Source organism: Psittacula echo, assembly GCF_963264785.1.
Source record: "Psittacula echo genome assembly, chromosome: 8".
Lineage (NCBI taxonomy): Eukaryota > Metazoa > Chordata > Aves > Psittaciformes > Psittacidae > Psittacula > Psittacula echo.
The window spans coordinates 7,144,109-7,171,184 of record NC_137744.1 but is presented as its reverse complement, the minus strand read 5'-3'; the positions used below and the strand labels follow the sequence as shown (position 1 = coordinate 7,171,184).

Genomic DNA, 27,076 nt, shown 5'->3' with positions numbered 1-27,076 from the left:
AGATAACTTCAACAGGTCTGCTTTAGAGAACCTTTCTGTGTTAATCCACTCCTTGTAATACAGTTAGCCTGCATATATTTGGAAGGTGGCCTGTAAAAGGAAAAGCAAACAGAGGATTGGCTCTTTTTAAAACTTGTACCCAGCTTTGAGGGTTTCTGTTTGGGTGTTGTCTTTTAATATCAGCTTCTGCTTTCTCTTTTAAAGAGTCATGGTAGAAGAAGCAGCAAGCCTATGACCTCATGTGAGGTTCTTCCATATCTTAACTGAGGAATACAGAGGTTTGGACCCTCCCAAGATTTGACATACCTGAAGGAATGCATAAATACCTGAAAAAGCATGATTATTGAGTGGCAATATCACTGAGCTGGTAGCACACCAAGCCAAAACTCAAGAGACAGGGACTACTATAATTCCACTCTGAGCCTGATGGGTCCCTCTACACAAAGCATTTCCTCTTACTGTGCCCCAGTTGCTTCATTTGGATAAAAGATAATCTGAAATGGTCACAAGCTTTAAAGTCCCTTCAGGTAAGACAGTGCAGTGCAATAGCAGTGCCAGGCATGAACTCACCACGTGAGCCAAGGTCTGATCCCCTTCTTGTCAGCACAGTCCCCTGCCATCAGATGGGGCAGTGCAACATCGAACACTGAGCTGCTGGAACTGCTCCTCTCTCCAGTTCATAGTATGGCTGGATTCAAAGGGAAGGATTTTTAAGGATGCTACGGCAGTACTAATTTTACTCACTGTACTGCCAGATGGTATTTTTTATTGTACTTCATGCAATCAATCAGATAGTGTTATACCTCCCTTAAACCAGTTCTGTCAGCTAGTTCTTTTGGCACAGGAGAACATGAGTTCAGGTAAACTGAAGTGAAATTTGCCTGCTTCCACTAGCCATGAATTCGGTCTGCAAAACCTCTCATGGTCAATCGCACATAACAGTTGTATTTCTAACCGCACAGGAGAGTGTGGAGCAATTTGGTAACAGAACCAGTAGGAAAGATGAACACACTGACTGATAAATTGCTTCTGCTGTTGATACGATTCTGCTAAAAGCTTAAGTTATTGAATATTATAAAGTAACAATCAGAAATGCAGAAAAGTCTTGTGAACAATAATGGGTGCTGGTGCCAACAGAAAAAAAAGGTGCATTTGTTGAAAGAGAAGATAGAAATATCTTCATTTCCCTCTTTGATGGGTGTTTATAGGATGCTTATAGCAATGGACATCATCATTTACACCAGTTCTCACTGACGAATACTTGGATGAGCTGGAGTACAAGACAGGATGCTGCTGACCTGATTGTTTCTGAAACCAAAATTGGTCACACGTAACTGCAACATTAGTAACATCCAGATTCCAGTTTTCCACAATTGAGTCCTAAAGTACTGTCATAGAGTTTTACACTCTGTCCGTCATGACAACAACCTGGGGAGAAGACAAAGAATTCAAAACCATTGAGGAAACCATCTCCTCTTTTGGTTTAGCTGCTGCCCCAAACCATCTCCTCCTACAGGAAGGAGACATTGGCCTTGGTAATTAGTCAGACATCAAAACCTTCCCAGGGAATTCTTCCTCCTGAGAGGCACACGCAGATCAGAAGAGGACAGACTGTCTAAACACAGCCAGCCTCCTCTCCCTTGCTGGGTTATTTTCCTTCTCCCTAGGGGACCTCCAGTCAGGGGAAACTCCAGCTTTAACAGAAGGTGGCTTGGTTTCCTCCCTGTTTTTATAGCAAGAACAAGCTACAAAGGCACCCTTTTGATAATGTCCGGTTCTTCAAAGTCAAGTTCTGTGCAGTACTGAAGCATTTCAAACTTCGGTTCGGTTTTCACTGCAGTTTTATCTAGCTACTGTATTTCTAACACATCTGGTACCCCAAAATGAAGTGGACCGATGTCAAACAGCAAAGACATTTAATGACTCCTGATCCTCTGCTCGTTCCAATGTTGAGATCCTCACCCACAAACAAAATGCTGTGTGCGTTCAGCAAGTCAGAGATGCAGCACCACTGGTCACTAGAGACCTCATCTGGGCTTTCCATTCCTAGGAGAGACAGGGAGCCAAAGGAATAAAGGTCTCACCTCCTGGGAGTGGGGCTCCAGACAGCTGAACTCCTGTCTGCTGCATTCAAATGCCATGCCTGAAGGTACTTATAGGGAAATTGTATCAGCATTAAAAACATCAAAATTGGATTATACTTGGACACATGCTGGCAAAGTATTTGCAATGGATTCAGAATAGCTGGAAATTGGCCACATCCACATAATATTCCTAAAGTTGGATAAAATTTAACAGCAGTAAATTAGGAAACTTTGCCAACTGCAAAGCACTACCTCAAACTTGGGCCAGAATGATACACTGGCACTCAAACACTCTAGGACTTTTCCCTCTGCCAAAAGCTGTTTATCAGATAAGAAGAGCTGGGCTGGGGACCACAGAGATGGGGATGCTGTTGCTGGAGAAGGCTGGGCTTTGGAAAAGAGCCTTTGTGCCAAAAACTATGGAAGTTGTAGTCAAAACCTAAAATACTTGCAGAGCTCTGTGTAGAGGGCAAAGGAGCAGGGCTGCTGGGCATCTGCCAGGCTCGGCTGAAGAGGGCTCTGGACAGGGGATGTGTGCCTGTGTCTGCTGACACAGCTCTGTGCTCCTCACTGACAAAGCTACAGAGGAAAATGGAAACCTGAACTGTTACGGTACATAAAAACATTCCTTCCAGAGAGATATGTGGAGCACGATGAGGGAAAACCATTCTGTGATTCTGTAAGAAGGAAAGAACAAAACAGTACTCGAGGAGAGACACAAGCCAATGGCACCTCTGTCTTTTGTCACATCTCAGCCCTAGTGCCTACTAAGCTAAACTGTGAAATGTTGTATTTCACAGAGCTCAGTGAGGCTGCTTGTACATGCCAGTGCTCCCCCCAAGCAATTACACATTGCCTGGTGCACTGGAACCCCACAAAAGCAGAAGACTGTCTGCAGCCACTCTGGAGGAGCAGCACAGCCCTGAAAGAGCCCTTCCCTCTCATATTCAGTGTGATATTGAAAATGGTTCTTCTCGATCTCTTAGAGCTGAAGGGGGGGAGGATCTGTCTGATTGTATCTGTGACCCTGGCAACTCTTCACAAGCAGAGACAGCTGAGTCACTAATATTTAGAAAAATAACATAATTGACTGTATTCAGGCCTGTGGAGGACCCCCGCTGGGTATTCACAGTTAAACATTAGCAACTCGGTCACTCCTGGCAGCCTTTGTGAAGGGTTGCCAGGGCTGTAGATTCAATTAGATGACCTCCGACAAACCCATTTCCACTGCAAGTATCTTAAAAAAAAAATACATTAAATCCCCCATAAATACAGTGAAATTGGAGGAGACAGCCCTTCCCACCTCATTGAACGGCCAAAATCACCCTACAGCCCCAGCTCCATGCCTTGCCTGGACGTGATGCTTCCACTGGCTCTCTTATCACCACTGCCTAATGTGATTTAGCACTGTCTGCAGATGGCATCCTTTGAATCTGAGAACGTGACAGTGTCACAGCTGGATGCAGATTAGGATACAAAATGATGTTGAAAAAGTAAAAACATTTGCATGGATCTTTCTTTTCCTTTCCACTGGGCAGGGTGAGGGTTCTTTTACCACTACTTTTTTATCCTCAGCCAGCTTTTTTTTCTGTTACTAGCTATTGAATTATTTGGATGTAAGAGGCACTAAGATGCATTGCTAGATCCAGTGGTTTGTACCACCCATTACGAGACTCTGCAGTGGTGCATTACACTGACTTGGAATATTTACTTTCTTTTCAGTGATCTATCCTAAAAGTGATTAATGTACCACTAAGGCAACTAGAAATGAGATTTTAAAATCCTGGTTTATTCATAGGGGTTTATGACAAGCCCTACAATAAAACAAGCAATGTGGACACTCTGTTAACACTATCATAATGAAATCAGCTGACGCCTTAATTACACCTTGTACTTGCTTCTCATAATGTATAAGACATTTCTAATTCAGCTTGTGCAAGTTCTTGTCTGCCTCCTCAGACCACAGGACTCCATTTCAGTCCACATATCCTGCCCTGGTGAACTGGTTCTTTGCTCAGCCTTTTTGTTTGCTTCTTTTCTACCCTAATTCTGAACAGCTTCCAAACCCTCACCTTGCTTGCACACATCAGTGTTCGAGGGAAGACAAAGAAACAGAGCAGTGCTGGATTCTCAAGATGCCCCTCCAGAGAGAAGCTTAACCAATGTTTTAAAATAATATATCCCATTGTTTGGGTTACAATAAGATATGAATTCAACAGCAAAAATATAGAACAGGATAATGGCTATTAGGGAATTATTATCCAGAGAGCCATCAACCAGCATTTTCTCAAATGGCATTGTAATTATTCTCTGTACATGGTACAAAATAATACACTGAGGGTATTTACAGAGAGGAAACTTTTCTTTACATACAGTGTAAATTGGTACATGGAACAGAGACACTGCATGAGTTTAGTCTGATTTTTTTCCTCAGTGTTCCCTGCTGAGCAGTGCCACAATTAATCAAGCTTTCTAGGTTTTAGTTAATTGCTGGACCCCAATAAATTGGTTTGTACTGGCATTGCTCCAGGTCTGATAATTTCACAGCCTTGGAAACTGCTGCATGTTCACACAAGAACCTCGCAAGCAGGGAGCTGGGATAAAAAGAATAAAAGAAACTCTTGTTCTGTGACGTTCCATTAATACTCACAAAGGCAGCCCACTAGCAACAGTGTCTTCACTGTTTGTTTTTCTCCGTGTGCTTTATACTGACCATTTTCCTGATGAAAGGAAATCCCCCCTTTTCCTTATTTTAAACTTTTTTTCTGAAGATAGTTATTCTAACAGAGGCATTTCTAATTTCACCGGTATCCTCTTGGAAATTTCCACTGTTCCCATTCTCTGCTGAAAATTCATTGTGGGTTTTTGAAACAGCTTGGCTGGTTTTCCCCTCTCTCTACAATGCTGTTCATGTGCAAGGATCACCATCTCCTGGTGAAGAAAAGCTCAAGGACCAGCTTTATGAACTAGACAAGAGAGACAAGTGGTCCCACTGTCTGGCCTAACTCTGTGCTGGTAAGGGCTCCTCATGGTCAGTTGGATGCTGGAAGACAGAGGACAATGTGGCTTTTCCAACGTATCACAGCTTAGTGCAAGTCAACACATTAGGGTCTGCTCTGAGCAAATACATAATCCTGGTATCAATGTGAAAGCCAGGTCCACAGCTATCAGTTCATTTTACAACTGGGTTCAATTACATGAAGGTCTGGCCGGTAGCAATGGGATTTGCAAGTGCTCAGCCCTGGCAGGCTCTGGCTCTATGCTGGCACACATTTGACTTTGTTCTCCCTAGAGAAGGCTCATTTGGCAAGTTCAGTTTTACTAATGGGTTTCAAAAGCCTCTAGTACCAGCAAGTTTCTAAGCAGAAGAACTACCTAATAGCCGAGGTGTTCAGTAACCTCGCTGTTATTGTCTTTGGCTTAGCGAGGCAAGATTAGCAGCACTAATCACGGGTTTAGAGAAGTGTATTTGAATTGCAATTGGAGCCCTGTTCAGGCTGCCTTGGCTCCTTCTGGCAGCCTCCGGAGACAGGACTCACTGCTTTATCTGGTGCATCTCAGCTGTACAGAAATGCCTCAGCAAGTGGATCTTTATCATGGTAAGACCAATCTGTCAGACTTGTGACTGCTTTTCTCATGTACAGCTATAACCTCAGTAAGTGCATATCACTGTGACTCTCTTAAACTCCTGCAGATTTCTACCAAGCATGATTCTAATCAACAATTCCAACGGCAGGGAAAACGTCTGTTGTTTTTATGGGAGCTACACCACCTTCTGCTGTTTTCAAAATGTGTGGGACTGAAAAACCAATGAAGGTAATGCTTCTGCCAGAACTCAGAACTAAGCACTTACATGGGTTGTCTGATGCTGCTTTTCACTTGCTGAAAAAAGGCACCAAGATGCTGCTGCCTGCTATGTAGTATTACACGCTGGTAGAAGCAGTAACTGGATGCTGTGCAAGCTTTGTGCCCACAGAATGTGGTCTGTGCAAGAGTTATAGATGAGAGATTGAACTGAAGATTTGGAGGAAAAAGAAGGCCCCTTTCAGCTTCCTCAAATATGTGACACCAACTCAGGATTTAGAGCTCTATTTTCACCTACTTTATTGACACTGTGCCTCCAACACCCATTGCATTTCAATACAAGATTAAATAATGCAAAAGAAATTCATCACTACTATTAATACTGGAAAAAGACAAAAAGCCAAATCTGGCATAGCTAAATAATTGCATTTTTAGAAAAGGTGAGTTAGATGGATTGACACACAAAGGGGATAAACCAGGAATCACAGGTTTCTGTCCAAGATTACAATGCATCACTGACAGTAAGATGCACCTTGTCAAGAATTTCCCAATTGGAAAATTCCAACTGTCTGGATAAGAAAGTACAAGGAAAGATAGGAGAGACGGGAAAACTTTCCGGGAATGTCACAAAGATCAGCACTGTCATAATTTCATTGTAGTTTGTGTGCATTCCTTGGATACTTTTGAAAGTTTGAGTAATAACTGCTTGCACATATCTTGGTAACGATACTTCACTGCTATTTCCCTCTTAGTAAACCACTCAGTACTGGTGTGTTGACACACCATGGTGAAGCTCATGCAGCTCATAAAACCACTAAAACATCTGTATTCCTACAAACTGTCTTGCAGACTTTCTTTGACATTAGAGGTACGAAAGAATTATATATCACAATTACAGTTGCACACACACTGTAGTATCTTATAAATATCTGGACTGGATTGGATTGGATTGGATTAGATTGGATAGGATAGGATAGAAACAGCTGCAGATGAGCATTTTGAAACCAATGCAGAGTTCAGGAGGGCCTCACCTCTGAGTGCATGTACATCTATACCTATACATGGTATTCCCAACACCTCACCTAGCAAAGCATCATTTGCTCTAGGACAGGATGAAAAAGAGTAGTTCCCTTCCGCATTTTGATGTTTGCCACTGGCAACTCTTGGGACTTTCTTCTCACCTGTGCATTTGAAAGTGAGATTTAGCAACACAGATTTTATTTGCCTTTCTTGACAAATGACAGGTTTCGGCTACTGTTCAGTCTCAGCTAAGTATATCCACATCAAGGTAATGAGGAACTGGGCTGCAAATAGACACTTTATGTAATGTTGTTGTTGTTATTTTGCAAACTGCACTGAATCTCAGATTACCCACATCCATCTGCCTCACTGCTCAACAAGCAAATTCATTTCTAGTGCAAGAGGACTGAAACCCCACTGAGGATGAAGTCAGTGCTACAGCATGAACAGGAGGGTGGAGAATGCTCATGACCATCCTATGCCATAATCACAAAATCATGCACATCTGAAGCCCTTTTAGTTTAACAGTACAAGTGAAGACTGCTTGATGAGCATCCAGCCCCTATTCCCAATATGATAGTTGGAGGGCTGATCCAAACCACAAAAAGTAATTTAGATTTCTTTTTTATAAAATCCTGGGAATAATTTTTAGCATCTTAAGACACATTTTCCAAGAGGATCCATGGAATTTATAGCAAGCAAAAAACAAAGGAATTCATTAGTTTAAGAATTTCCTTTCATACTTTTTCAGGAGTAAAGACTTGACCATAGGTAATATTGTTTTCTTGAAAGCAAAAGAAAAAAGACAGGGAGGTAAATGGAAGCTGTATCATGTGTCTCACATCTCTCAGAGCTCAATGTCTGTTCCAATTAAGAAAACTCCACATGGTGCATAAACATGTCAGGATTGGCATGAATCTTTTATCCTGTTTTTTCCCTCACGAGTGAAAAAAATAGCAGGATACCTACGTACTGCTCAGTCAGTGTGAGGCACAGCTCAAGGAGATGGACTTCTACTGTCAGTGTCACAGGTTATTACCTGATTAACTTCCATTATCTTTCGTGAGAATTACATGGCTAAATCTCTGTGCTCAAACCAGCTTAGGACATCCTTGAATCTCTAATGCTCACTATGGGGAGCAGTTCTTTCCTCTCCAGACACAAGGACGCAGAGCATATTCAAGCAGTGAGCTCTGCTTGGCAGCATGAAAGGTAACAGCTACATATCTGATGCTTCTCTGGAGCTCTCTGTGTCCCACATGTGTGGCAGCCCTGAACTTCACAAGCTGCAGTAACAGCCCAGCACTGATAGGACTTAGCAGACATGTTTGCTAAGTCACACCAGTGCTGTGGTCTACGGGGAACAAGACAGATTCCCTAACATGGGGCTGTATTAATAGTGAGACAAGCAAAGCACAGTGGGCTGTGGTCCCAAGCCCTCACCTGAAAAAAGGATCTTTCAGCCAATTCTCTACAATCTAAACATGCCAGAGTGAGAAAAGACCTCCCTTTCGTGTATCTCTATGTTCAGCAAAGGTCTTACACCTGAATTAGAGACCGTCAGACACCATCATCTTCTGAAACAGTCTTACAGAACGCAGTGGGAAGTGCTGGCATCTATAGCAGCTTTCCCAAGGCACTCTTCAGGCCAAATAAGGAATTTATTTTCAAGGAATCTCTCTGCAAAAGAATTCAGGTCACAGAGTCTATAGAAAATATTTCACTTCTCATTACTACTACACTGACTATGCATAAAGATCACTGCAATGATTACTGTTGGCTTTATCTACACACACTGGACTTTGCACCAGCCCAGAGAAGGAAATGCGGTGAGTGCTGTTTAGAGGCAGTCTGACAGAGGTGGGCAGCTCTGTTGGGTAAGCTGCTCTTGAGGATGTTAACACAGTAAACCTGAGCTCTGCCAGGCCCAAAGCAGCCAAAGTGATGTGGATGCTATAAAACCAAACAATCAAGCTTGCCTACAAGAAACCATGGCTTCCTACTCACAGAGATCTGCAAAATCTTTTCTAATATGAATTGCAAATTGTGTCTTATGGTTTTGAGTAGCACTGAAGCAAACAGATACTCACAGTCCTCAGGATGCTTCTGAGAAAGACATCATATGTATGTTCACTTTGGCCACCGTTATCCATAAAGACAATAAAGACAAAGCTTTTAATCACTGACACCGCCAACAGAAGAAAACCCTCACAGATAAGCGACCCAGCATGGAAAACCCAGCCTTCATCCAACTGCAGTAACAGAGGAATTCAGGAAATCAAACCATTTGGCTTGAATTTGGACGCCTATGCAATTCCCCTTCTCTATAAAGAAATGTAATTTTAATGACATTACTAAGGGCATTTTAGTATCTCATTAACTCCTCTGAAATCTGATGCCATGTCAATTTAGCTCCAACATGTAGGCAACAGACTGATTTTTGAATTGGAACTACCACGTACAGAATCATCAGCAGAACCTCAGCCTCCTGTAAGGACCGCAGGACAGAAGTGCAAAGCTTCGCTTGTAGCTGCACTAAATCCAAGAAGCATCCCTGATGAGACAGTCTCACTGAAATTTAGAGCTATCAAGGGATGTACACAATCCACTGCATCTTGCTGGACTCTTCCAGTACCAAACTCCTTTCCTTTCACAGTATGATCCCTATTTAATTTTACTTCATTTACCTTTGGTGTCACACCCTTTGCTTCTACATTTCCTGCTGGTGTCTGAACTCAAGTTTCTGAGACAGGATTTACTACTACTCCCACAGCCAGTGGGCTCCCAGGTAGCCAAAGGCAGCTCCAAGGGAAGTCTCTCCATCCTGTGTCCATGTCAGTGGGAAGACTCTAACTGGGTTTGGGTCTAGCTCTTTGCAGAATGCAGTAGGGGTGGTTCAGTTGCAGACCCGGGTGCAGATGTTATTCATATGCAGTTTATCTCACAGGCTGAGCCTGCCCAGTCTAACCCAGTACATCTAATGGAACAACACTACTACAACCCCACAACTTAGAAGCATGTGTGTACACGCTTACATCTTCTCTCCATGAGCATGGATATACCTGTGCAGGACCAGAGGTTGCAACAGCTCAGATTCTTGGCCTACAAGTGTGAATTACTGTCATATTTCTGATTCAAAGTCACCATTTGTTTTTCCATTTGACCATTCCTAATTCACACAAAATTATCCCTAATCACCTCCAAAACTATCAGCCTGCGGCAGTAGCCACCACATTCAGGACTAAGAGCTTTAAGTGATGATTTCTCTTTGGAATAGGGATTAAAGCAAAGCAAAGAGTGGCACAGTGACACAGAAGTAGGCACGGAACAGTGTTTTCAGAGTGCTTAGCTCCAGAATGCAGTTTCTTTCTCTTTTCCTTTTTTAATATTAAGAGTTATAAAGTCACATTTTACTAACATACAGCCCCCATTACTCTTAAAGTCACACCAAAGTCCTTAGTAAGTTTACTGTTCTTTCCTCATGCTAGTGTAAGGTTTCATTGTACACTCTGTTTTCAGTATTTCATCCCCTAAATTACTATGGAAGAAATGAAAGTTCTGCTCAATTTTCAGCCTTCTGAAAAGATCTACCAAGGCTGGGATGTGTGTGACCTCCCAGCAGTGCTCCCCAAACACCCCGCTCCCAAACTAGGGGAAATAGGTTGTAATTTGTTTCTCCACAGGATGTCTTTTCGTACCTCACCCTTTTTCTCAGATCATTTGTCAAGGGTTCACTGATCTCTTCTTATTAGTTACAGGGGCTACAACAAGACAGAAAAAGAATGTTTGACCAAGCATATAATGTCATGAGTCATGGGTTTAATTTAGTTCCACCAGAATTTCAATGTGACCTTGAAACCTTCTAACACAATAAATCAGACCAGAGGGTATCAGCAGAAGGTGGTTGACAAATCCCAGTGGACGCTGACTCCACTGGCCCTGCCCTGGAGGGCACCCCGTGTGTGAAAAGCCCATTAAAGAGCCATGTCGTGTAGAGTCTTCTCTCTACGAAAAGGGCCCGAGGGGCTCGGGAACCGAGGCGGTCACCCAGCCCGCAGCTCTGTTTGAAGGCAGATCCCGGCGCGGGTCCCGCAGGTGGTTCCCGCACGGCGGGAGGGGGCAACGAGCCGAGACCCCGCCCGCGATCGCGCCGCTCTCGCCGCCGCCCCCCCGCCTGCCCTGGCCCCCCAGAGGGGAGCAAACTCCACCCCGAGTCGTGTCAGTCACGCTGCTGTGCCGGGCGGCAGGAGCGGCCGCGGGAGAGGAGGGGGCCGGGGCGGGAGGCGGACCGCCGGGGCGCGGGCTGCTCCACTCCTCCTCTCGCTGCCGCTCCAGTGCCGGCGGGACTGCGGGGCAGGACCCGCCGCGGAGAGCATCCTCCGGCCGCGGGGCCTCGCTGCGCTGCCCGCTGGGGCAGGAGGTGGTGGCAGGTGTCCCCTGCCAGGCAGCCCGAGACCTTGCGAAGCGCCCGCCCCGGGCTTAGCGGATTCCTGCCTCCCGCCCGCCCCGTCCCGTCCATCAGGGGGTCGGGGGGCTGCCGTCGGTTCCTTCCTTGCCTGGCACTGGGCGAGCGACGGGAAAACCTGAAAGCTCGGGCGAGCTGCGGGAGAAGATTATGGCAACGTGACTAGGAAGCGGAGCCGCCTGGCCGGAGCCCTTCCGTACCCCGGCGGAGCGGAGAGAGCCGAAGCCGCCGTTCGCCGGCAGTCTGCGGGACCCGCGGCACAGCGGAGCCGCCTCCATCCCTGCCCCAGGTTAGTGAGCTTTTCTTTCCTAGGCAGGACACCGGGGGAACGCGCGGTCCCGCTGTCGGAACTGCGCCCGTGGGCTGAGCGCTGCCCGGGGCTAGGCTGGTGGCACCGCCAGCCCTGCGGGGGTCCGACTTATTTTGCCCGGGCGGTGCTCGGGGCCGGCCCGTGGTCCTGCTTCCCCGCGGAGGCACCGCCGGCACCTGGCCGGGCCCCGCCGTTCGCGCTGCTGAGCTCCGCGGCTCGGACCGGGGCTCCGCCGACGGCAGCCCTCGACCTGACCCTCCCCGCCGGCCTCGGGGTTGCGGGGCGCGTCTTGGGCTCGGCGCCCCAGGGACGGCTGTTCTGCTGGAGCAGCGGAGCCAGGCGCCTCTGGCCGCGGCTCGCTTGGACATTCGCCCGCTTAAAAGCACCCCCGACGGCGGACGAGCAGGGATAAGCCCTGGGGCGAGCGGCGGGAGCTGCGTGCCCCGTACCAGAGGGCGGAGGACAGAGCCCCCCGGTGGGCCTGGGCTGCACTGGGCTGGGCTGAGCTCCCCTGGCCTCGCCGCTCCCCGGGAGCCGCGGCTGGTGTCCCCGCGCACGGCACAGCCGCTGCCCGCCCCGCGCCGTCTCGCCGCCTCTTTCCCTTCTTGCACTAACGGTGGAACGCGGCGGGACCGGGCACTACCACTTGCGGTCACTACGGCGGGCGCTTTGGGGGGCGAGGCGTTAAACACAGCCCCGCAAGCTATGTTCTAGTGAGTACCTCATGTAAGAAGTGACCACTTTCATTGTTTCTACCACGCAGAAAACACACCAATAATTAACAGGTTAATCCTAACCGAGATTATTTAAATCCAGGAATATTTTTAGGATGTTGCCCTTTGGGGAAATAAAGGGAGTGTGCTAATAGTGAAAAGTATGTGTTTATATTTGGAGTAACAACAATACAGAAATTAAAGAGAATTAAGAAAGACATCAAAAGTCTCCATCCCGTTTCTGTTATTAACTCCTCCATTTCACATCACCGTGCAGCATTTCTGAGCCTAGGCAATCCAACTTTTAAAATGCTCTTCCCTTTCGAATACATGACCTTTGAAATGGAGGGATTTCTAAGCCTTTCTGTTGGAACTAACCAAGCTGGCCAACAGGTAAAGTGCTGCACAAAGGGTAATTGTGCTCCATTTATAAATATGCTTTGCTGCAGGAACCCCCAGGAAGGCCAAAACACTGAAATGCTCACAGTTCTGCTGGTCCCAGGATGTGCTACTGTTGTTCTCAGTGTCTGCATGATTCCTGGGACTGAATTACAAGGGTTTAATTTTAAAGGAGTATTTAAAAGCTTGTTTTGTTTTAAAAATGTCCTATGTGATCTGAAGACTTTGAAAGGAAAAAATGACTTAAACTTTTCTTCTGAAATTGGAATATTGTTCTCAGCTTCCAAAATAAATGGAAAGTTGTGTTTTGTTACTGCATAGGGAGTGGGCTTTTAAAATGGGGTTATTCTTTGGGATGTTTTCAGATGCAGTTTGCATTCTTTCGAGTGAGCTGACTGAGCATAGGCAGAGCAGCTGCATAGATTTGGTTAGTTAAGGAGGATGCCCATTCTGGTTGTGGTTTGGGAAGGTAGAGTAACGCAAGCCTTGAACAGGAAAGGCAATAAAACCACTCTGATAAAATCAGACCAGCCACCCTTCGCTGCAGGATTCTGGATCTCAACAGCCTCAGTAGGAAGAGTTTCTTTTTAGGTGCCGTTAACTTACTGTTAATTTCTCTAAGTTATCCACCACTTGATTTTGAATATACATTTATAAATTATCATTTCTGCTTTGGTTATCTGTGAGCTGAAACATACTCACACTTCTTTACTTACATGAAATCTGAAGAGGTCAAATGACTTTACAAAGCAGATGGTTTATTTTTCCAATAGTGAATTATTTTAGGGTTTTTTTTTTTTTTGGAACTTTCGTAAAGCTACTTGTGAATCCACATCAAACTTCTTCAAATCAACCCCAATCTTTCTGACACTATAATTATAGACAAGTGGACTCTGGGAAGAGAATATTTTTGCAGTGAATTCTGATAAACAGTAAAGCATCACCATTTTTCTCAGTTTAGAACCTTAGGTTGGCTGTCAGAAATAAATGAATCCTACTTTAGTTCATTATTTTATGCCTTTTCTTCATTATAAATAATCCACCTTTTTAAAGGCAGAAAAAGACAAGCAGAACTGTGCATGCATACCACCTCTGCACCACACAGAGAAGAACACATTGAGCTTTGACCATATGCCAGGTTTTGACATCAAAGATCTACAGGAATGAAGATTACATGTCATTCCCCCATTCTACTTTCAGATACCAAGGCCACAGAAGGGAAAACCAATTCTACACAATCCCAGTACAACACTGGTTGGGAGGGGGTAAAAGGATGAGGTGAATAGTGGTGGAAGCCTAAGGTGAGATGCAGGAGGAGAGCTCCCATTGCTGAGAGCGTGGCCAACATGTTGCCCTAAGCAGAGAGTGCCACAGTACGGGGCCAGTGCAGCAGAAATGGCCAAGGTTCATGCTATGCTGAAGCTAACATGTTACAGTTGACACCTGCATTTCCCCAGTTACATCCAAAAGAGCTGCTCCACAAGAACATCTCCCCACCTGGCTTCCTATGAAAGAGATTTTGAAGAATTCCAAAGCTGGATTTCTCTGCTTTGGAATAAAATAAAGGACTTTATTAGAAGTAATACCCAATTTTCAACCTTCATGGATGGGAATGTAGCCTCTTTTCCAAAACTGAAATTATCTGAAGCCAAAGCTGCTTCCATGAAATGAAGGTCCATGGTACAGTTTAGGATTTGTGTGTACTGGATGAAATAATGTCAGAGAATTCAAGTGTCTGACAGGATTTTGGTTTCATTAATTTAATCTTTTCTTCCCAACAGCTCAACGTTCTCTGCTTTGGAGGTTCTTTCTTTTCCTTTTGTCGATAAAGATGAGAAAAAAGTGGATATTGAAGGATTTTCATTTTATCTTTTGTGGTGTGCTCTGTCTCCTTTTCATAGATGGAGGTAAACTAGAACAAGTAAAACGTAAGTAGACTTCAAACAAAGCTGTCACCTTCACCCAAATTTGTCATTTTCCCTCTATTTGACAGAAAAGATCTTCAAACTGTGGTACTATGTTCAAAACCTTCTAACATTCTTCCTCCTAATCCTGCGTTTAGTAGAGTCAGGTCACCCCCACATTTGGGGCACTTCTTCCTGAAGTTGTACAGGTTTCATTGCATCATAAAGAATATAACACATCAATTGGAGAATCTGTTTTATTTCAAATATCCTGAATCCAGAGAGTGCTTAATTCTATTTTAGTGATCTCTGTAAACATCTGACAGATTATCTGGATTCTGTCCCATGTGTAAGACTATTGTGCTGAAGGTTTCAGCTAGTGTAAAGCTCGTCCAAGACTGTTACAGTGTGTTCCAAAAACAACCTCATATGAACTGGATTAGATACATCCTTTGAGAAAATTAAGAGTCTAAGCACTGTCAAAAACTTGATGAAGAGAATTTGAAAGAATACAAACAAAACAAAGGGAGTATTTCTACAAAGCCTGTCATCCATGGGAGATGTTAACACATTTCAGAAGGCATGACAAGGAGGAATAACTACTCAAATAAGACTGCTACAGCCCTGTTACTAGCTCTCCGGACTGCTCTCCTCACCTGCAGGCTGGGTTTTGGCCGCCTTCTTACCAAAGATACTGTTTGCCCTTGAGAAACAGTTACAGTTTTCAGCCTCAGTATCAGAAGCTTCTGCTTCTAAGGAAGTAGATGCATTAAAAGAGGAAAAGAGTTCCAAAAAGGCCACCTTTTCTGCTGAACATGCTCCCAAGCAAACAATGTGCAAGTATCCCTTGTCATAGAAAGCACAGCTGAGAAACTACCAAACTCCATTCATCTGCTTTTTCAGATCCTGCCTTTCATTTGTCATGCTTTAGTGTGAAGTGAAAGCAGACCACTTCACAGTTGCTAGTAATAATCCCTGCCTCTTTTGCTACCTTCTTTTAGCCCAATAAATGTGAAGAATGTCCCTTGCTTGGATTATCACTTGGAAGAGAGGTATTTTGTTTGATATCCTGAAGTATCATCTATACTGAGGGTAATGAATTAAGCTGAATTTGGACATCATTAAGATAACAGGAAGGAATTCTCTCATGGAAACACATGAGGAACATCCTTTTATTGAAGAGATTTGAGTTTTCAATGTGAGGCTGTAATGTGACAGAGAGAGACAGGGCAGTAATGTCTGATAGGTAGATGTATACCTGCAGAACTGCACCTGCATGATTAGAAATGCTTAATGCACAAAAAGATCTTAAAATACTGTGAATGCTGAAGCGTAAGTAAGCATAAGCACAAGTTGTTCCGAAACACTAGGACAAACCTCTTTTTTATTAGGCTGTTAAAATAGGGAGACACTGAACATGCAGTATAAATACAGTGCATTTACCTTCCATTTGCAGACCCCTTGTTCAAAGTCTCTCAGCTGTACAACCTGGGATTTTCCTGAGTTGAGCCAATTGCTCTGGTTTTGCAGTAAAAAGGTTTTGTTTCATATAAACCCATCTGAGCAATCGGGCACTTTGGTTTTGTTGGGATGTTAGCCAGTGTTTTTGCAGGTGAAAGGATAAACTCACCCTGTATGACAGCCACTGTGTCAGCTATTTCAGGAGCTGCAGTTTTGGAAAGATGGGAGACCATAGCATTTATGTTAGGAAGTTAGAGACAACAGTATATGAAATCAAGGACATTTCCATTATGTGATACTCCAGGGAAAGAAAAAGTAGTTTACCTAAAATCTAGGAACACTTGGTAAGCACGGAATGGGGACATGCATTCACAGCTCTTTCAATTCTTTGCTGCTTTACAGACTCAGATACATACTGCGTGTTTCAAGATAAGAAGTATCGTGTTGGAGAGAGATGGCATCCTTACTTAGAACCCTATGGCCTTGTCTACTGCGTAAATTGTCTGTGCTCAGAGGTAGGACTGCTGAGTTATTCATCCTACAACCACTTCTACTTGCTTAATTGACCAGAATCCTTCCTGTTGTATGTACAGCTTGACAAAAGCTCAAACCTGTTTGTACTAGTGGGTCATGCTGCAGGAAACAGCAGTTCCATCAATGTGGAAGATTATTCTGAACCTGAATTTGGAGTTGTTTGGAGGTATGGACAATGACCACAACTTCAGAGGCATTTCTACAGTCAAAGCATCTGCTGCCCTAATGTGCGAAAGGATCAGGACTGTATAACACTGCTTGTAGAAATCTATGAAATAATTAGATGATGAAAAATGAGAAAAAGGTTTGGAAAGCAGAGAGAATTGAATAGGACATGAAGGGACAGGTCCTTAGATATCATCAGGGGATGCGTAATATGAAGACACAGCAGCCATAAATCCCCTAAATATGGCATATACGGGGGGGGGGGGGGGGGGGGGGGGAGGAAAATGAGGTCAAAGTATGTTCCTTGGAGTACTTTAAAATGACTAAATAAGAGGCTCTTAATCAGTAACACATGAGACACTCCAGATGCTGAGTTTTGTCTGCTGTATTTAATGCGGAATAAAGTTTTCTTGGCTATTTCCCCCCTGCAAGTGTAAAATATTGGGCCCTCGTGCAGCATTTGCTCTGAGGGATCTGCTACTACAGTTTTTAGTGCAGAGATGCACCAACAGTAGCCCCACAGGCTTGGCTTGCATCTCAGATCTGTGCAGCAGAGAAAAGGCAAGAAAAGAAAAGCAATGTAGTAGGAAGAAAATGAAGTCTTGATTTTAGCAGAAAGGAGTTTCCACTCACTTTTGCTGATCTGTAAGTGGAAAACTCCCTCAGAATCCGTGTGTGGTAAAACATATTAAATTGCTGGAAGGCTGTGTCTTGGGTGGGAATGAAATTAACTGGAAACCCTAGAGATCTGGATGCAAATCATTGCTCAGTGAGTTTTAGGAAGCTGTTAGTCTGGAGGGATGGGAAAGAGCATGGTATGCTCCTGTACAGCACAGGCATACTCACACACTGTGAGGCTCCAACAAGTGGAGTGCGTTTGATTTCTTTCATAGCATGAAAGACCAGAGTGACAGTTGGGCAACAGTGTTAGTAAAGAAGGAAACTGCAGTAATGACCAGTACATGCAGCTCAGAAGTGGTTCTGTACTCTACTTCCTTGTTTGTTCTGTTTTACCTTTGTTGCACCACAAGGGTGCAAAATGTAATTTGGGGTTATTTCAGCAGTGAGGATGCTCTGAGGGATCTCTGGGATGTGATTCTTGTTGCCTGGAAAGAAGACTCCAAATAACAACTGCAGCATCCAGCCATTCATTTGAGCTTTATCCTGGCCAAAAGAAGTGCCCTCAGAACACTGGCCTACAGTGAAAGTTCCAGATCATCAGGAAACTCAATAATTTATAATTTCAACAAATTAAGTCTAGATAAAGCATTAGAAAATGTATCATGACATAGCACAAGCACAGACCTTAAACCTGATATTACAGCATAAAAACCCCACCCCCAGGGGTCTTTGTCACCAGTGAGACCAAAATTTCTTCGCTGGCCTCAAACAGCATGATCCATATGATCTCCGCACAAAACAAGTCTTATGAGCCAGGCAACAGATGGTGATCTCTGCTCCATCTCTAAACAACAGCCTGGATGTGACCGTCTATCCCCCCAACACATACACTTCTAATGTTGAAGAAAAAGGCAAGACAATTAACTGAACAGAGGCCAAATTATTCAGCTTGGGATTAAAAAAAAAAGCCTTCCTGGTGTTGTGTGTATGTAGCATTGTATTTTTACAATTTATAACTTACATACTTAAACCAGAACAAAACTAAACATAGGTCAGTGTTCTCACCCTGCTCCCCCTTTCTTTTACAACGCCTCCTACTCGCCAGTACACAGTGGAGACTGTTGGCTGTTACTGTCAGGTATACTGGAGCACTCACAATTTGTCAGATCATTATTTTACTCGCTAAAATACAGCAGCAGCTTGTTGCTTGTCTTCATAGTCAGATCTGCAGACTTCAAGGGGCAAAGTGAATGCTCTCTACAGTTAGTACTGATACCACAGGCTGAGAAGAGGAACTCATTGTTACTCGGAGTATCTGCTGCAGAAATGCTCATCGTAGCTCTGACTCACAGAGGCCTACAACAGTTTAAGCCCTGCTTAGTAGGGCTTGATCTCTCAAGTATCACTGTGAGTCTAAGATCAGTCTTAGGAAGCACAAGATCCATTGGAATAGTTGTGTCCTGCTGCAACCAGGAGCAACCAGTGGAGCACTGCAGGCAGCACTGAGGAGTGAATCAGTCCTGAAGAGCTATCACAGCTGATCATGCATAGGCAGTAAACATTCACCTCATCAGATTTTACAGGACTAATCAGTAAAAAGGGAATGAGGCCATGGAGCAGGACAAGTAACCAACACAGAGCCAGGCCAGCAGACAGTTCCACCCTGTCTTCCACATCAGTGCTTTACAGGCTCTTAGGTGATGGTGCACTGGGCAAGGGGGTGTGCACACCAGTGACAGTCTCTATCCCACAAAGAATCTACAGCCTAAAATTGTTCCTCCTCTGTAAAATCAGTATATTTAATTTCAATCAGCATTGGAAACAGATGGTGATATCATTTTTGGTGTCTCTTTCCAAAGCAGATGAAGAAATGTAGTTTGTGGGTAGTAATGATCTATGATTACAGTCTGTGGTCTGCAGAGACTTAGGAGTCAATGGATTATTTTGAAAGAGAAGAAAGAGAGAAAGGTCCATCTAAGGAAGTCTGCACCACTCCTGGAAACATTTCAGTGCTCCAGAAGGCACAGGAAAATGAAGTGGGTTTATTCCTGACACCACCTAAAACTGCAGTCACAGCATAGTATCGGTGTTCATGCTGAAAGATCCTTCTTGCTATAAACATGAGCAACTGAGAGCTAAATTAAAAGGATGAATTATAGATGGGAAATGGGAATTTGAAATGGATAGTCTTTGCTTGTTACAGACACTGGAGAAAGAAAATTCCCTGTGTTTTAATTATAGATCAAACTTTGATGTGGCCAAATAGAATATATGTTAATGACATGAATAATGAACACTATTCCCAAGACTTGCTCGTGTTTCTTAGAAGAATGGCTACTTCCCAACTGGTGTTTTTTGTCTGCTGGGGAACCCATAAAATGAAAACAAAAGACTCTCCACAGTTTTCAGGAACAATTACAGATGCTATTGTCTCTTGTGGTCTTGAACTAACCCTCAGCAGGGGATACCTCAGAGACCGACCATTCATTATCTGGGTCTCAGTTTTGAAAATGCAAATCCTAAGCATAATCTGCTCAAAAGAAAAACCCAAATGATGATTGTTGCAATCCAGTTTTAGGCACTTCCTCTGATTTTAAAGTTTGTATGGATTTCTGCTGCATTCTGACTTCCAGCATGAATTCAGAAGCAGTGAAACCTGGTGTGAGTGAAATCAGAATGTTGTAGAAATGCATTTAAATAAAGAATATCTAGATGTAGAATAGAGAACACAGAAATTTATGAGATAGGTTGTTTCATAAAAGTATTGTGTTGTGTTCACCTGCAGAATGGAAATGTGCTGTGCAGCAGAGTGAGATGCCCAAGTCTACACTGTCCTTCCCCTGTGCACGTACCACAGCTGTGCTGCCCACGATGCCCAGGTAATTCCTATTAATGCCATACAGCCCTTGCTGAAATAGTTGTTTAAGATGCTGAGAAACAGCAACTTTAAATGTCTGTGCTGGAAAACGTCTGTGAAGTAAACATCCTTCTGTGTCCATTTAGGTCATGAGAGGCTTGTCCTACAGGTGGTTTAGGAAATCAGAAGTATAGATTTGGGAAGGCATCAGGCAAGCCCGCATGTCCAGTCCCCTACAATCTGAGCAGAAGGCAGCAGAAGTTTTGTTGGTGGGGTCTATGGACTATCCTCTCCCAACTCCCTTCCTTATCTCTAAACTCCATCACAATAAAACCCCATCCCACAAATTTCCTAGGTTTCTGCTGTTGGTGCTTTCCCTAAGAGCAGACTGAAATACATGGTTATTTGCAGTGCTTCTCTGTTAACAAGCAGTTTAAAATTGCTGTGGCAAACGTGCATTTGTACAGTATCACTGTACAACTAGTTTGGTAACGTTTGCCTTTTACATCTCAAATCCAGGCATAGCTTCATAATTAGTAGAGACTGTTGTAAATCATAGAAGCAGTGCTGTAGGAGTTTATGACTATATAAATCCAATGGGATACTGTGTAGTAAATTTCTCCAGACTGTACATTTATTATATGTTCATTATTAAGAGCCACTGTATGAAAGAGACTAAGCAGGATCTTTCACGAGGCTGTTACAGCATTCCCGACATGGCCTAATGGCTGGTAGATTTGAATGGAGCTTTCCCCTAAATGTCTGTCTTAGTGGCACCCCTCATTTCCACTTATAAAAGAGTATTCATGCAGCATCATAGAAAGGGTTTATTTGGCTTTCTCCAAAGAGTTTCATTGTCTGAGGAAAACAGACAGCTGTTCCCTGACCAAAACCTGTGAGCAGTACCCAGTGGTGAGTGCACAAGCAGTTTGCTGTTCAGCTGGGATTGGAGTGTGTTCATTGCACTTACTGGAGAATAAATGACACCAACCCACCAGTTGGATTCATCTGTCCTGACAATCATGTACATCTGTGCATAAGACAGACGTATCAGGATCTGGTCTAGGTATCCAGAATCCTTTTCTGATCAGTGATGAGGAAAAACCATTTCAAGTGCATAACTCATCTTATATCTTGCATCTTATATCTTGATGCAACTCTTAGCATAGAATCCTAGAAAGGTTTGGGCTGGAAGGGATCGTAAAACCCCAACTAGTTCCAACCCCCTGCCATGGGCAGGGACACCTTCCACTAGACCAGGTTGCTCAGACACATTCTGCTTGTGTCCTGGAATGGGATTCATTCCATTCAACTTCAGATCTAACATTCTGGCATCTAGTTGATGGTACAGTTTTATCTATGATGGTCTAATACATAGGTAAGAAGGTTTGTAAGGCAGAAGCTTTACTTGACTAACTAGTACCATTAGATTAAGTGGTAGGATGCTGGGAACATAAACCCCCCTTCTGCCTTCAGATCAAAAGAAGGACTAGTGTGCCAGTATGCACCAAATCTGGTCTGGTTTTCCAGCTAATCTAAGCTTCAGTTGGGAAGGGAATCACGTAGATACCCTTCACAGCTGTTGGAAATGTGCTGTCCCAGAGGGTGATTCATCCTGTTACCCAGAATGAGAAGTTTTCCCTGGAGCTGCCCATCTCTCTCCGCTGATTACTGAGGGAGCGCAAGCAAATAGCTGACACTAGATTCTCACTTTTTTGACATCTTAAGTTAAATCACAGCAATCCCACTCAGTATGCAACTGGCATTTGGGATAAGGAACTTCTTTCTTTTTTTAAATATCTCTGTACAGTATTTAGTATAGAAACAAATGCTTCAGTGACTGGGTTTGCTTCAAGTGCTCTTTGGCACTGCACTGTTTGGCTGTTTTCTGTTTATGGGACTGTAAGTGTTGTGATACCTATCAAGATTTTAAAACATTCTCCAATGACCTAGTAAGGAAGAATAAACTGTAAACTCTCAAATCCTTATCAAGTGACGTTCTTGCTGTTCTCACAGTCTTCAGGTAGAATTTTGTACTGTGCGTTTAAACTGATAAATGCAGAAAATTACCAGGATGAGCCTTTCCTGAATTGTGATCCATTATCTTCTCCTACATGCTCCTAGAATACATTTATAGTCTATCTGCTACGTATTAAATGAATTTAATATGTAAGTTAAATTGCTGGCTGGGCAGCACCTCATTAGAAATGAAAGTCCCACTAAGGTCTATTTTTTCCCTAATTGAATCCATAATTCAGACAGAGTTGCACTGATGTCAGGCAAAAGAGGCCAGGAATCTCCTGTGATTTCAGGAGTTATTGGCATTCTGCTTGCTGCAGTGATTATGCATATCATATTTGGTGTCCTATCTTCAGTAGTAATGTTCATGCCTGATCTGAAAAAGAATCTCAAGCATTCTTGCACATCTTATGCTAGCTTTCCATTCCTATGTGTCTGGCATACAATGTCTTTTGTGCAGCACTCCAGGATAAGCTGGAATTTCACTTCTCTGGTTTCCCTGGTTATTCTTTAATGGAAGGTGATAGAGCTCTGGCCATTAGCCACCCATTCGAATGACTATAACTACTCATTATATTCTGCCACATAGGTTTCCCCTCTGTTTCTCAAGCTCATTTCAGAAATGAGTAGTGCTACTCAGAGTGACTTTGGGCTCTTCCTCCTGCCTTTCTGCAAGAGTGAGAGTATAGCCTTGTAGAGTGTAACTGCCCAAATAACTGCCTCCTTATTTAATGAAGCAGAGGTAATGCCAGGAAGCAGCAACTTTCATTGGAAACTGAACTTCGTAACTACCTAAGTGGAGGAGCTGTTGAAGGGATTCCTTTGAGAAAAGTTGGCACCACTCTCCCCTTGGAATTCATGTCTCCTGCATCCATAGTGACACTGGACTTGCTGACACAAAGAGATGCAGTGTTTGTATCCTGTCTCCCTGGCACCAGCCACCATGAATCTTAAGTAGTTGTCAGACATATGTTATGAAGCATCTTCTACTTTTCACCAGTGGTTCAATCCTACCAGCTTCTATCACAGATTCACTGCTAACCTTTTTTTGTTTTAAACATTTTTCTAGCCCTGGCACAATCCAGACCTTGTGTCTTGTATAGAACGAGATACTCCTCCGTTTTGCAACTCTGAAAAGTATTTCAGTGTCTGAATTAGATTCTTATCATCACACATATGTAACCAGAAGTACTAGGTTCACATTCACTGGGACTCTAGTGAGACCCAAAAGGACATTACATGCTTCTGAGCTTGAACTCCTTCCCTTCCACCTCAGGCATCATCAGGGGAGAAGTGCTTTATAGAGTCAAGGAGAGAATTCCATCGTACTTAGAGCTGGATTAGCTCTGAGTTAGAGTGGACTTCAGACCTCCTGCCTCCTGTCATGAAAATAAGCTTCATGGACAAGTTCTTGAAACATTTAGCTGCAGCTGTCTTTCCTTTATGGCGCTACTATGGATGGAGCCCTTACAAATGGAACATTTATTGTAGATTGCATCACTGCTACATGAAATGATTGCAAATCAAAGCATTCAGAGTCTAGTTAAAGAGCTAAAATTATTGAGTACACTCTGGAATATGTAAATCTAAGATAGGGGAAGCTGACATCAGAAGCAAAAAGGCACAACTGCAGGAGTCAGAAAGAGTTTCCATATTGCACTTGGTGGTTTGATTTCTCAGCAGATAAGGCTGCACACTGATGCATGGAGCAGCCCATCTGGCTCCAGTATTTTTAGTTAGTTGATGCCCCAACTAAACACACTGGCTTCCAAGAGCAGTCATGATTAGTAACACATTTAAGTTTAAGCTCCTTTGGTACTGTGATGTTTCTGTATCAAATTCAAACCACTTTTCTGATGTACTTTTCATTGTTCTTTAGATATTGAAGTAAGAACAAAATGCCAAGTTGTACCTATATACAAAGCTGGACTGAATACAGAGATGGACCAGACCAGGTATTACAACAGTGGTCTGAGAACATCACCTGAACAGCTATGTCTGCATAGCAGACTGCAGCGTGACTTAGTAATACCTGTATCTTTGAACTGGCTATTTCAGATCCTGGAAGCAGCCTAGTTAGGACTGTGCAGAACATTCCACAATGCAAAACTTGCTTAAGAAGCAGGAAAAATATGCCTGCAGTGAGCTCATTGCTACCTTCTCACAATTCCTTCCAGGAACTCAGCTAGTCCAGGTCACACATTGTACTCTGTAGTGTAGATACTCTTACAGACTCAGCCTTGCAAGGTGCTGAGCATGTGCAGCTCCTGCTGGCCTGATACATATCGTATGTATAAACACGGAACACTATATATACACATATATATATGTAATGCAATGCATCTTGCACTGAATTACAACCTAAATATTCCTACCTGGGTAGTTGGAATGCTCTGGTGGGATGATTTTCCACTGCAGAATGTACACACAATAAACCATTTGGTGAAGAGGTTTTGGGTTCCACCCAGCTCACACACCAGAGCTCCAGGCTCTCAGTGCCAATCTTCTCACCCTTCCATTCAGAAGAACCCAATCTAGACCACAAATATTTGTGGGATGGTGGAAGGCATATTGTGCCCAATTCCTCCTTTCTCTATACAGTTGTTGTTGCTACCACCCACCCTTATCATATCACTAAGTGAGAAACTCATGGCTCAGATCTCACTGAAGTTACAAGGAGTTTTAATTGCCTTAAATAGATGGGTGTGAGGCCTGAGTAGGAAAGAGAAAAACCCCATAGTACGGTAATATTAAGAGATGTTCAGCTGGTCTCTTACTGGGCAGGTACTGTTTTCTGTGCTGTTAGTAAAAGAACAGTTGTTACCTCCCACATCTGCTGACTGATGCTACACCTCTGAAATTAAAGTCAGAAACACTTTATATTCTGAATTCCAGACTGAAAACAGGCCATTGTAACAATACTCAAGATCAAGAATTTTTATGACGAACCTGGAAAAGGGCACATCATCCTTCTAGAAGTTGTGCCTGAACCAGTAACACATGGTTCAAACACCTAAATACTTCATAAGAATTTGGAGATTGATCCAGACTTCACATATGACTTGTGAAACATCAGAACTCTCCACTGTCCAAAAGATCAGATCCCTGCCCTAGCATCAAAGATCTTCCAAGGTTCTCAACCCCGACAAGCTGCAAACACAGAAACACTTTTCCTTTCTGAGTGTTAATCCCTCTATTGCCTAAGTCCCCAGGCAGTAGAATTTCTTCATGAACTGTGCTGCCAAAACACCCACTTTCCATCTTACCCCATCAAAAGATTTAAGACCATTGGTCATGCAGCAGTATAAACAATCTCTGAGCTTGTGATTTCCTTTCTCTTATATAATGGTGAAAGGATTAAGGAAGAAAGCCACAGGAAGATTCTCATGAGAATGATATGCAGAAACTATTTCTTTCTTCCATGATTCTTACTCAAATTTGAACTTGACGGTAGTGAACATTACAGATTATGAAAGTTGACACATGCTGTATTTTGAGACAACAATAAAAAAAAGGGCACCTTACAAAGGTGCCTCCTAAACATGCAGATGTACTCTGGGAGATGGACACAACAGAGCTAACAACTGTCATTTTATGAAAGATCTGATAAATCATGGAGAAATCTTATAAAATCCATCACTTGTGGGAACAACAACAGCCTGTGAGTAAGTTTGATACTGAATTCTTTGTCCCTTACACACAGCTGATGGGAGTACTGTGCCATGACACATGGCACTCTGGGCAGCAGGGATTAAGGAATGGTGGAGGACAGTCACTGTGTAAATCATTGATTGAGAATGGTTCAATCTTGGCAGAAATGTTCAGATGAAAGAAAATCAAGAGCAGCACAAGCCTCAGGAGTGATGCATGGTGTGTAACAAGTTCATAACCACCTCAGGAATGAGGCCTACAAGGATTTTCTTCCTGACACCAAGGAATAGACAGTTGGCACTTAATTAATTAACAGTCCACTGACAGAAGTATGGGTATGGGCTATAGGCACATCTCAGATTGTAGAAATACTGGCCATGTTCTCAGCATCCCACTCACTTTGCCACAGGTCTGACATGAGCCTCAGTTCATGGAAGAAATTCTGCATACTCAGCTCCCTTTCAGTGTTCACCCCTGCCTTCCCTTGTTCCTTTACCTCAGCATCTGCTTCTCTGGAGACCTCTAATCCATGCTGCTCACTCCCTGCAAGCCCAGCACCCTTCACTGCCCACCTCTGCACTTCTCAGACTCTCTGAGTCTCATGCTCTGCCTGGGAAGAGGGGAAGCCGGGAGGAAGCAGAGTCAGGCTTGGTTAGCAGTTGGATGGGAATCAGGGAGTCCCCGTTGGTGCGATATTGCCGCTGGTGCACTGTTGTGGTCGCGACTGGCACTTGTTCTTCAACCTTCAGCAACCCCACAACAGAAGGATCCTCTGAGAGACCAGGCAAGGCGGACAGCTGCTCAGTTTCCTCTCTCTCCACAGCAGCAATACCAAAAGCCCATCGGTACCCTTTTGGGTCTTTGAAGTACCCTCTCCTGAGGTAGTCTATGCCAAGGAGGCATGGAGCCTCTGGACCAGTCACAATGGGGTGCTATTGCCACTTCCTCCCAGTCAGGCTGATTTCAGCCTCCAGTACAGTCAAGCCTTTGAGCAAGTTAAACGAGATTGAAAATAACCTATGAGCCAAGCTCTCAAGCTCCCAGCAGTCACAGTACAAGAGACGGTGTA

At 43.7% G+C, this 27,076-nt stretch overlaps 2 protein-coding genes across 7 annotated transcripts in view; one reads left to right on the top strand and one right to left on the bottom strand.

Annotated features, from left to right (window-relative positions):
- The window catches only part of PAK3 (p21 (RAC1) activated kinase 3), a 247,338-nt gene that overhangs the window by 131,937 nt on the left and 88,325 nt on the right, over positions 1-27,076 (bottom strand). The gene's annotated exons all lie outside the window — the stretch shown is intronic.
- Positions 14,627-27,076, top strand: part of CHRDL1 (chordin like 1) — a gene marked incomplete at both ends in the record, with an annotated part of 32,984 nt that continues 20,534 nt past the window's right edge. The window contains 3 exons of the mRNA XM_080624612.1: positions 14,627-14,723; positions 16,563-16,675; positions 20,266-20,359. Of these exons, the coding sequence (XP_080480738.1) occupies positions 14,627-14,723; positions 16,563-16,675; positions 20,266-20,359 (304 nt within the window). The remainder of the gene's footprint in view (positions 14,724-16,562; positions 16,676-20,265; positions 20,360-27,076) is intronic.